General features: G+C 33.3%; 1 protein-coding gene across 1 annotated transcript; it reads right to left on the reverse strand.

The window, feature by feature from the left end:
- Nucleotides 1-1797: 1797 nt before the first annotated feature.
- On the reverse strand, nucleotides 1798-8932 carry LOC131036039 (2,3-bisphosphoglycerate-dependent phosphoglycerate mutase 1). The gene is made up of 8 exons (XM_057967839.2): nucleotides 8627-8932; nucleotides 6582-6844; nucleotides 5471-5694; nucleotides 3923-4041; nucleotides 3640-3796; nucleotides 2825-2926; nucleotides 2581-2700; nucleotides 1798-2355 (listed from the first exon to the last, which is right to left on the reverse strand). Exons 2-8 carry the CDS (start codon nucleotides 6841-6843, stop codon nucleotides 2311-2313), a joined length of 1029 nt encoding a protein of 342 aa, XP_057823822.2. The 5' UTR covers nucleotide 6844; nucleotides 8627-8932; the 3' UTR covers nucleotides 1798-2310.
- Nucleotides 8933-11985: the final 3053 nt, after the last annotated feature.

Consider the following 11985-nt stretch of genomic DNA (forward strand, 5'->3'; position numbering starts at 1 on the left):
TTATGCTTCTATTTATGTTTAGGTTTACAAATTTTGAACTTTGTGAATTAGCCAGGCGTTTCCTTTTTTGGCGTTCGATGTACCTTTCATTTGTGTAGCCATTTGCGAACTATACTTAATCTCTAAACTAAGGCATGATTTCGTGACCTAAACATTTTACTATAATCTTAACATATAGTTGTAATTTATATATTCTTGATTCGTCTGCACTCATTTGTTCATGATTGACTACCATCTTTATTCACAATGATTTGTTTTCTTCCATATTACTCGGGAAAAGTCATAAAAGAAGCAGCAAATTGCATGTTCAATGATTATTCCCAGAATGGCATTTCACAAACGGACGTTGAAAAGTTAAAAGAAAAATTAAACAAGGATGGCAATGACAACTTTACTCATAGAGGATAACAGTAACAACAAAATTAGTTGCATTCAATGAAATTTGAGTGATTGTGCCACAGACGAATTTGGCCTTTTAAGTACATTAAAAGTAGTTGAAATGAGCACACCAGCTGGCATGGACAGCTAGAAATAAATAAAAATCCTTTTTTAAGGCGAAAATATCTAGTTTGAACCCAATAGTAATCACCAACAATAATAACATCAAACATAGATATAAAAAGTGTACAACTCATTTCTATGTTTATAAATGGCTACTACGTTTTTTAGACGGTACTTGCGCAGACTCGTAACGGGATGAAAGGAAGATTTCAAAAGGAATGACAATTTCCGGGATGAAATTTTACAGACACTACCGATGGAAGAGCCAGAAGAACGAAGAGGATTTCACAATGCATGACATTTTACAAGCTGACACTGCTGAAGGCTTAAAAGGACATTGAAGGCAAGGAAAGCAATAACAGCAACAATTACCATCTTCAATGATACAACCCAAATTGGTTTGAAGGACATTAAATAAGTTCCAAAAACCATTTGCTCTCCTATCCGTGCCAAATCTATAACATATTCAATTAACCAAATAATTCATATTAGATATCATATTATAGACTCTGGGTTCAAAGAATAGTTCTAACCATGAGTAGAGCTAAAGTAATAATTTGTAAACTACACAAAATCATCATTTTCATCCAGTGGCCTATCAAGAATCAGAAGCTTGGTACCTAGTAACTTGCAAAACACAGAAATATAGGACAGGAGAATGATAGGCTTATGAGTTGATGTAAACTTTGGTTCAACTTTTCAAGGAAGCTACAAAACTTGGGAAATCAATAGAAGACAACAAAAACTCATAGAAACAGAATTGTAAGCTCTTCTTTACTGTAGGAAATTGTATCCAAAATTTCTGGTCGAATTTATGAAAACCCTGGAGAAAGAAAATGGGATGCTACAAACAGGATTCTAATCTCCTGTTAGTTTCTAGTATTCAGTGTTTTATTTCATTCTTTTTCGAATGAAACTGGTATGCCTTCTGGGTATTTATTTATACTAATAAAATTATCTAGTGCCACTTGATCTATGCGCTAAAAGGGCTATGGAGAATGAAAGAGAATATGATCTACAGAGCTTCCAAGGAATGAAAATCAACTCATAGAAATTAAAAATCTACATGTACTCTTGCATGTTCACTTATTTTAACCTTAATGTATTTAAATTAAAAGTCACACATATACTCTTGTATGTTCACTTATCTAATGCAGGTTTATAATGGTATTAACATTTTTATATGGCAATCCTCTGCAAAGCCTGTGCTTAAGTGATGGGCAAGTTCCAATATGCCAATCTTCCTATATGTTTGAAACATTTATCTTACTCTAATCAAAAGCATAAATGCCAATCTGCAATATAATCTCAGATTCTCAAGTATTGCTTTGAGTCATACCAGTGCATTCAATGGATACACAGTTCTCTTAATATACAATATTTGTCCAACTCAGACCTGGCACCCTGCCTCAAATGACAGTACATCTAGTATTGTAGTGTAACTTACAATACCCACTCAAAATAATGCTGAAATCCAGGAAACCTAGTAGAACTTTTGACTTGCTCCATCTACTTTTATGCTTATGATAATAATGACAAAGGATTTGTTGTTCGCTCTTGTGAACAAATAGTTCTAATCATATATTTAGGTTGAACATGCTTTATTAGTGGATTGCTTCTAAAGAATGTATAAAGATGAAAATCCATAATACCTACAGGCTACAAAGAAAAAGATAACATGTAAAATCTAATACCAAAGGTCTCTGATGAAACCAAATTCATGGGCAAATTTTTTTAGTCCTATAAATTCTGCCCTGTTTGCCAACAATGTTTAAAATGACTGCTCTTCTGTATGACCTGTTCAAAACATCAGTGTACCATATTATCCAGCTTTTGCCTGTAGAGAGCCAAATTCTGCACAATACCAGTTAGCATTGCATTAAATTTCTTACGAGATTAAAAAATCCAATTCAACAATAATTCTATATTTGATGAAATACAAGTAATATAAAGCCAGATCAAATTTTTGGCTGCCTTGAGTGTATTCTTCATCATTATTCAGTCACAAATTTAAGACAGAAAATAACAGAATACGGACCAATAGAATACAACCCATTTATAGATAGATGCATATCATACCCTAGTAAATGCATAAACTCCTGCCTCTGAAGGTGCAATAGGACTTCCCCGTCTAATAAATTTGCCTTCCTTAACAATGTAAAGCATGGGGATTCCAGTCGATAGTTCAAGGCTTATAACCTGTGACAAAGCAATACTGCCAATCAATTCCAACAGCCAAAACAAAACAAAGTAAAAAAGAAATTGCTAAGGAATTTGTTGCCTCAAAGCTGCAGTGCACAGGCATGTTAAACTATCAATTTACCTCCTGGGATGTCAGCTTGTCCAGATACATTATTATAGACCGCAGAGAATTTCCATGAGCTGCAATTAACACATTTTTCCCACCCCGAAGTTGAGGCTCAATCTGTCAAGCATGTGTAAAAGTTAAAATTCCTATTACCTATGAATATCCAGATTAAAATGTCTGTATTACCTATTGTATCCAGAGAAAAAAGAAATTGACTACAAAAGGCATAAAATTTGAATTTTATAGGTAAAAAGTTATCATGATCTAATTTTTCCGTTCAATCTGTTATTTGTGGTATGACATGGAAGCAAGGTCCAATAGAGAAAAATTGCCAATAACAAAAAATTTTGAGCCAAAAGGCGTATTCAAGTATCTACAACCCATATCAACTTGGAATTTAGGTGGAGGCAGGTCGATGGACAAACAACATTATGTAACTGCTGATAGGAATAATAAATAATAAATAGAATACTACCATAACACATACAGCTGGCATATAAATCAAAATCTTCCCGAAAAAGTAGCACAGGGAAAAGTATATGAAAACTTTGCTGTATAACATCAGATACATGTGTGTATTATAACAGCTTTAATTATTCATTATGCTAAAAGTAAACAAGCAAAGATCATTGCTTATATGGATTTGATACCTCTAGGAACATATGAGATCCATATAAGATAGATGTGTGCAAGTTACTTGTTTTGTGTATAGCAATGATACAGAATGTTGAAGTCTACGAAACAACCCTATCATGACATATCTACTCACCACTACAATACAGTCAATGACAAATAAAGCAACATATAGGATTTATAAGAATTTATCACACCTGTTCCTTAAAATAGGCAACAGCACGTTCTGCACACATTTCAAGGCTTTCACCATTTGGAGGAGGAATATCATAACTGCGACGCCATTCGTGGACTTTTTCCTTCCCATATCTATCAGCTGTTTCTTGTTTATTCAGTCCTTGCAATTCTCCATACCTGCATTGCAGTAAACATTTATGGCAATAGCATAAGTAATGGTTATAAACTTATATAGCATACACAATTAGAAACTATAATTAAGACCCCAGAATTGTAAGCATGTAAGATGCAATAAGCTTTTACATGCGCTCATTGAGTTGCCAAGCTGTTATGACTGGAATAGACTGTTTTTGAGTATCTTCACTGAATATCCTGCTCCATGCCTTGGCCTGCTCACTCTCATTATGTATTATTATTGGCACCTGCATCACATGGAATTCATCTTCAATCTTTAGTCCTGTTTAAAAAGTCATGATATAAGTTTTGACATCCAAATCTAATCACTCATATTATAGATGTGCTATGGACACCACATCAATAAATTTGAATTTAAAAACTGGAACACCATCCTAAATGCCTCAGCCTTCCTGGTACAGTCATTCACAACAGCCTCCAAAGACATGAATCTAGTATTATATTCTCTATTTCATTGAAGGACCCTTTAAATTAATACTACTCGTACAATCACTATTTCTAAAACAATAAACACACTGCTTTGAGATGATACTCAAGTTGGAATCTATCATGACAATTGACCGACAAATTGAAAACAAATGGTGATTACGGAGGGATGTACTTGCTGTTTAAAGTTTAGCTTTTGAGAAGACCACAAGTGATCGAATTGATGAACGTTCATGATAACTAGTAGCCAGTAAGGTGGCCACAGATTCAAAAGTGAGTGTTCTCACATTTAATCATTCAATAAATCCCTGAAAATGGGTCTTAGATTTCAAATGAACTTGCCTTCCAGAACAACAAAAAAGCAATACCATATTTGAAGAACTCTTAAGAATAAAAGTTATGGCAGCCTTTTTGTTAAAGTACTCACAATAATATTAACTCTATTAATATAGTTATAAGCAGAAGTGGCAGGGCAAAATTTACCTCCACACATAATAAAGAGTAAAACAATGGAAAATGCAATGTATATATTAAAGTGAAAACCTAATCATATATTTAGAGGCCAAAAAGACAAAATCTGTAATTACAATAGTAACAAGCAGGAAAAAACTTCACTTTTGGAGGAATAAGTTGTAATTATTCCATCAAGTTCTAAATACCAGAAGGTAAATATGAAAAACTCTCAGTTCTGTCACATTTTTCTTTTCTAAATAAAAGGTGAAACCCTTGACAATATTCTAGAAATTTTAAGATGCACAACGGACACCAAACCAGGTGTAAGGTAAATCTCATGTAAGCACATAATTTGCTAGCTTTAAACGAAGGTCACAGATTTGATACCAGCCTCTATAGCTCTAAACATTCAAAATGCTACTCAAAATGTCGGCAACTCAGAAGTCAACTACTGAGAAGTGACTTAAAAATTGGTTAACAGAAATAGCCACAATAACCTTTTAGGAATTTAAAGGCCCCAGCAAAAAGGAGAATTTGAAATTTGGAAGGCTCCTACTAAATGCAATTTGTCTAATAAAATCTCCCTCATTTTTCTCAAATGAATAAAACTCCTATCTATGCATTTGTTAACTCTTGCTAGAAATAAAATTTAAATTTTCTGAGAATTGATACCAAACTCAAGTTATAACCATTTAAACACCTGCTCTTGCATATACAGAGAAGCCACCAAGCAATCAATGCTGACAAAAACATAAAGATAAGATTTGACTAAAGAACCTTTTTCCTGCGGTGCTGAGTCATTGCAAGCATAGCAGTCATCTGAGCCCGAACCAATGCAGAAGTAAATATCAGATCAACTGGAATGTTGCTAATCCTTTTTCCAGCATCAACAGCCTCTTCTACTCCTTTTTGTGTCAGGGGTACATCCACACACCCAGTAAATAAATTTTTCTCATTCCACAATGACTCCCCATGACGGATCAAAATCAAGGCTGCTTCAGCTGCGACATAAAAGAGGACCAAAAATTGCATTATAAATAAGAATGTTTTTGGCTTAAAGGTCAATTCCTAATTCTAAACCATTGTAAATTATCATGCATTTACCTTATTAGTTGCTTATAATTCTAACCTTAAAATAATGATCCAAACACATTTTTTGAAGCTACAACCAAAGTATTTTTTAATTTCAGAAAAATATGGCAACAACATAAATTATCAATTAAAATACCCTAATAAAATTTCCTAGACTTAGATGTCATTAAATTGTCTTCCATGAAAATATGCCTAAATAATTCATTTTAGCACAGAACTGTACCTTATCATGAAAAGTTCCAAAGCCAAAGGAGGAAGCTCTAACCTTTCTAGAGGAATCTAAATTGCAAACATGCATTCAAATCTGAAAAATGTGAAAGAGGAAAGTTTCAATTCACTATGGGGCAAAAGGTGACTACAAATAGACCAAACCTGACCTCTATAATAACCTTGCCAAAAGTGGAAAAAGCAATAAAAGTAAATGCATAAAGAGATGCATGTTTGAACCATTTTTTAAAAGGTCTACTTTTTGATATTGATATGGTGAGGTTCAGATCTGAATTTCTAAAACCATACTCATTTATGTCCGGGTTCAAAGTTTGGCTACAGATTCTTCGGTAGGAAGGTATGAACAAATTGCCAAAAGCCAGGTGATACCAATGATGCTAGGAGATGACAACTGATAGTCCTGCCTCTTTACACCTGGCAAAGGAGGTCTGCCTTACTAAATTAGGTGGAGCCCAATTAGATTGGAAGAGGGATCGACAAAATTCTAGTTGTGAACTCTAATTTTGCATAATTTGAATGTCAAAATGAATCAGGAAACATCCAGAAGATATTGTGAAGAAAATCTTACTTGATTTCTTTGAAGAATCATTTGAATTCTTTGAAGTTGAGGAGATTGGATCCAAAACAGGAGAAGCCTGTGCTACTACCAAACAACTTCTCCTATACTTTCTAACAGAAATCTTGCTTGTCAATGTCATATCATTTGTAAAAATCCTCCTTGTTGGATATGAAGAAGATGTGATACTTGATAAGCCATCAAAGCTTACTGAATTTTGTGAATTGTAAGATGATATAGCGACAGGTACAGCTCTTACTGTTGCAACAGCCATCCTGCAGACATGAATAAAAATCAATATATCTTCATAGCTCTCAAACAAAATTGAACAATGTGAATGAACTAATTTTCCTGATCAAAATTCACTGCATGAGAATTTTCCTTAAATTTAGGCAGATTGAAAAGGCTGAGTTTAATCCTGCGCCTGCTCATCAGGTCAAAACAATGAGGGATATAAAATTTGAACAACATATATAAGGTAAGGTGAAAAAACCCTCTTGCTGCATAAAAATGTTCCTAAAAGCATTTCCAAACGTAGGCATTTCCAAAAAGACCTTTCATTTCTCAAGAGAAGCCCAAACTCAGAACACCTAAATGAACATTCTAACTTTCAGATTTCTCAAAAAACTCAAACTTCTCAAATTAGAGCCATACAACACATAAAAACATTCCTAAATGCAGGCAAATCCATATAAGCTTTAAATTTATTTAGACCAACACTTAACACATCATTACTAAATCCTTTCAAGCTCAAAATTCTCAGAACAACCTCAAAATTCTCCAAACAAAACATATAAAAGCAAATCTCTATCTTCCTAATTGGAGGAATTTGCAAAAGGACATCAAATTTCAAAGAGGAACATTCCATAATTCATTTAAAAAAATCTCCCCAGTCTAAATTTCTCTAAATAATCTCAAATTTCTCAGGACAAACCTTCATCACATTGTATAAGCTCTCCAAAGTTAAAATTCTCAAAATAATCTCACGCTTGTCAATGCAATGCCATACAAAGCATAAGATCCTCCTAAATCAAGGCATTTGCAGAAGGACCACAATTTTTTCAGCATGATCCCAGGACCTCAGAAAAGACACTTCAACGGTCAAAATTCTGAAAATAACGTCAAATTTGTCCAAAAATCCAGGAATCTCCAAAAGGAATTCAAATTTCTAAAGAAAAAACTTCAAGACTTCATAAAAAGCCCTCCAATGTTCAAATTTCTAAATGTTTGAAATTTATAGAGAAACTCACAAGATCTAATAATTAAACCCTCTTAAATTCAAAGTTTAGATACGACCTCAAATTACTGCAGTCAGACTATACATAGCATAAAAGCTCTTCTCAATGCAGGAATTTCCCAGGGTATTAAATTTCTCAAATGAACCCGCAAAGACCCCACACAAACCCTCCAAAGCTTAAAAATGCACAAAATGGCTTCATGTTTGTCAAAATAGTCCTAAATTTTGTCAAAACAAAACCGCCCGTTGCATAAAAAACCTCCTAAGTGCAAGTAATTGCAAAGGACAGATAAGTTTCTCAACACAAATTTTTAAGACCTCATTAAAAACAGTCAAAAGTTCAAACAACTGAAAATATTCTCAGATTAACAAGCTAAAATTCATGTTACTGAAAACAACCTCCAATTAAAAACTCCGAAAGCTCAAATTACTGAAAATAGCCTAAAAATTTTCACAATAAACCATTAACAGATTAAAATATCATCGACAATGCAGTCATTTCCAAAAGACCCCTTACATTTCGGAAGACGGACCTTCAAGATCTCATAAAGTAAAAACCTTCCAAAGCTCAAATATCTAAAATAACCTAAAATTTTCTCAGAACAAATAATAGAACGATGATTAATAATCATCCTAACCAAAAATTCCTAAACTCTCTTCAAACTGTGGTGTCATTCAAATAAATATAGCAAATAGATTCAACAAAACACGGCGCATTCCAGGCGGATCACTGACATATGTAAGGCTAATCAGTCTTTCACCGGAAATTGTCATTTTTTTGGGCGGAAAAAAGAGATCATGAATGTTACGTTATGCTTACCGTTTAGAAGCTCAGAAACGGCTACGACGCGATCCAAATTTGTTATTACGCTGATAGCTCGTACTCTGTTCTGCGAAGAAAATGTTTATGGGCGTATTTATATAGAAAAATTGTCCTCGGGATACACTGTCAGCGCTTCGATCGATGACAGGCCTAGAAAGAAACGGAGATTTTGAAGTGAATTGACGAAAACACAGACACCGAGCTTAGTAATCTCCGCTTCAAACAAAGACTAGTGCCTGAAAACACAAAAGCTCTAATTTCTGGCGTTATTTTCTGACCAACCCAACCCAGGTGAACTCTCGCTTGTTGTAATATAAGTATATACTGATATACGCCTTTTTCTACAGCGTAGATACGCATATGGAGGTAGATTGTGATACGGCGTTGGTATATTTCATACGGAAGTTAGAATTATGCTGAAGGGTGGGTGAGCACACTTCAAACTACTCTTTTATTTTTATTTTTATTATTTTAACATTTTAATTATTGATATGTTGAATGACCTATAGGTAGCTCGGAAAGACATTCCAGGTTGATTTGTTTTTTATGAAGAGTAGGTAGAGATCCTTGAAGTTTTTTTGTCGATGTTTTTGATATATGAATTTAATTATTTTTATTTATTTATAATTATTGTTAGTTTTAAATTTATTATTTTAATACATTTTCATAAGAAATTATTAGAATTTAAATTAGTTTTTTATTTTCAATAACATTATATTCTATTTTCTTTAATACTAAGGTAGATTATAGATATAGTTAATTTCTTTTAATTTAAATTCTTGTTTGTTAAAGGTTATCAATTGATTATAATTTTAGTAGGCATAGTTTTCGGATTTAACTATGTATGATTTCTTTAGTATCAATATTTCAAGTCACACTTTGTGATGCGTGATTGATTATAATCTATCAATATGGATGTCGAAAGGTACAAATTATGCAATCTTTAGTCATGTATAGAAAGATATCATCTTAGGACAATTTCATCATCATTGGATACCAATCATGAAAAGTATTGAAAATTTTAGAAAAGCATTCTCCTTTTTGCAAAATTAGTCATTAGTCCAATCTACTAGTATTGGGCATTAACAATAATTGGCAAACAAATAAATTGACATGTTTTCTCAAAGCTCACTACAAATACATCTATCAAACACATGCATTCATGTGCTTGCATCAAGCTTCAACAATATTTAGTGAACGTATATGTAACAATTATTATCACTACTTACATTAGTATTCATTATTGTAGCGTATTTATTTTTAATATTTAATCAACGTAAGGGCATGACTAGGTTTTAAGGAAGTTTGGCACTTCAACACTTGCATAGCAAGATCCCTAAAGTGTTCTTAAGTACTATATAATTTTCTTACACCGAAAATATATCAAACAAACACTTTCTCCATATACCAAAGATCTATTTCTATAGTAGACAAAGATGCACTACCTTGAGACAAAACTATGTCAACTTGATTAGATCATGGGCATACTCCCATCTTAGACCCTCCAATTATCAATTCTTGAATTCATCACGAAATTTGGATTATATCTAATATCAATCTTCAAATTTTAGGTCTTTGTCATAGTTCCATAATAGTCAAAACACACATCACATAAAGTACGCTCTAATTCCCTCTCATTTACATTTTAATATAGCTGCAAGTTTTTTCTCATTTAATCACCCTTGATTATTTAATTCTTAACTCTTTATATATTTAGGTCAATATTGGTAAATAATGCATACCTTTAACCTTTTTCCCCTTTGTTTTGGGTTCATTTTCTCTATTTTGTCCCAAGTGTAATGACTAGTGTATAAATGGTGTATTTTTGTGCAAAAATTAGCAATTACTGTCCAGCATTGATTTGTATTGAGAATTTTGGTGTGAGGAGGTGGGAACTAGGGTTCGTAGTAGAGTTTGTGGAGGACAATTTGAACCTCATCCACTCGGGTTTGCATCCTAACCTATAAGAACCCTTCCATTGTGATTTATCCTCATTTTTGCCTCCAGCATTCATTGTTCTTGTACAATTTTTGGTTTGCTTTCAATGCAATTAGGGCAAGTTGATTATTTCTTACAAGATGGATGGCAACCCATCTTTATTAGCGAATAACCCTATATCCCCAAAAAATATTGAAATTAAATCATTCATAGAGGATCTTGTAGATAAATTGGTGACAGTGTCAAAGTATACTAAATTTGAAGCCAAATTGTTTAAGGAGTTAGAAGGTAATGGAGACCCAAGAAGAGGAAGAGGTAAGCATGCCAACTACTCCTCTTTGAAAATTACTATCATTATGAATGTCAAGATGTTAAATGTGTTATCTAAAGAAAAAAATCTAGATTAAAAAATATTGTTATATTTCTTGTTGTCGTGGATATTAACAAAATCCCAACCAAAAAAATTATGGATTAATGGTTTAAGAATATTTGGTCAAAGAAAATAGGGTTTCAATTATCATTTTGTATAATGATTCAAAGAGGATTATTTCTTATTTTTTTCAAAGATTCGAGGATGCAAAATGCAGTTGTCAATAGATAATACTGGACAATTTCAAGGCTTTGAAGTGGTCCCCCAATGTCATTAATGATGAAATCTTGGCTCTCTCAAGCCCTAGGTGGATCACTATGAAAAACCTACCTCCATTATTTTGGGCTTTGATCCCACAAATTCTTAACTCCATTGGGAAAGTTCTGGGGTGAGACACTACACATATCACCCTACCCCATATGGATGCTAGGGTTTTGTTTTCTCTCAATCTAGGTATAGAGCTTCCCAAGTCTGTTGAAATGTTAGCCCATGGAGATACCTCTTGCTACATAGACATTTTAGGAAGCCTAAATGTTTGTTGCTTATGTCATAGAGAAGGCCATATATGAAAGAACTGCCCTATAACTTTGATCCCTACTAATCATATTTAGAGCCATACCTTGAACGAAAAAGAGTCTGAATCTAAAGATAATGAGGAAAGCTACTCTAAAGATCCTAAAGGAGAAGACCAATCTAATGATTCCATTATGGATAATGAGGTTCTTAATAGATCTACTTCCCAAGACTTGATTCCCTTCAATAATAACCAAGACAAATGATGTTTGGATAAGGAAGAAATTCATACCTTGGAGCCTCCTATTATTAATGGAGGAGAAAACTAATTATAAACTCACTAAAAGGGAGCAGGTCCCAAGTAAGAATCTCCCCCCCTCCTATTCCTTTAGAAGTGATGACCCGGATAAAATTATATTGATTGGCTATGGCCATATTTATTTTTGTCAAACATAAAAGAAGAGACAGCCTAAATGCTTTGTCTCTCCTATCCATAAAAGGAAAGATACTAAACAACAATTGCCTAAATACTTTG

The sequence above is a fragment of the Cryptomeria japonica genome, chromosome 10 (genome assembly GCF_030272615.1).
Source record: "Cryptomeria japonica chromosome 10, Sugi_1.0, whole genome shotgun sequence".
NCBI classification, from domain to species: Eukaryota; Viridiplantae; Streptophyta; class Pinopsida; order Cupressales; family Cupressaceae; genus Cryptomeria; species Cryptomeria japonica.

Coding starts and splice junctions, on each gene's coding strand:
- LOC131036039 (XM_057967839.2), bottom strand. CDS start 6,843: ATGGCTGTTGCAACAGTAAGAGCTGTACCTGTCGCTATATCATCTTAC. Junction 3,797..3,922: donor TGGCAACTCAATGAGCGCAT/GTAAAAGCTTAT, acceptor ACTGCAATGCAG/GTATGGAGAATTGCAAGGAC. Junction 2,927..3,639: donor TTGCCTATTTTAAGGAACAG/GTGTGATAAATT, acceptor CATGCTTGACAG/ATTGAGCCTCAACTTCGGGG.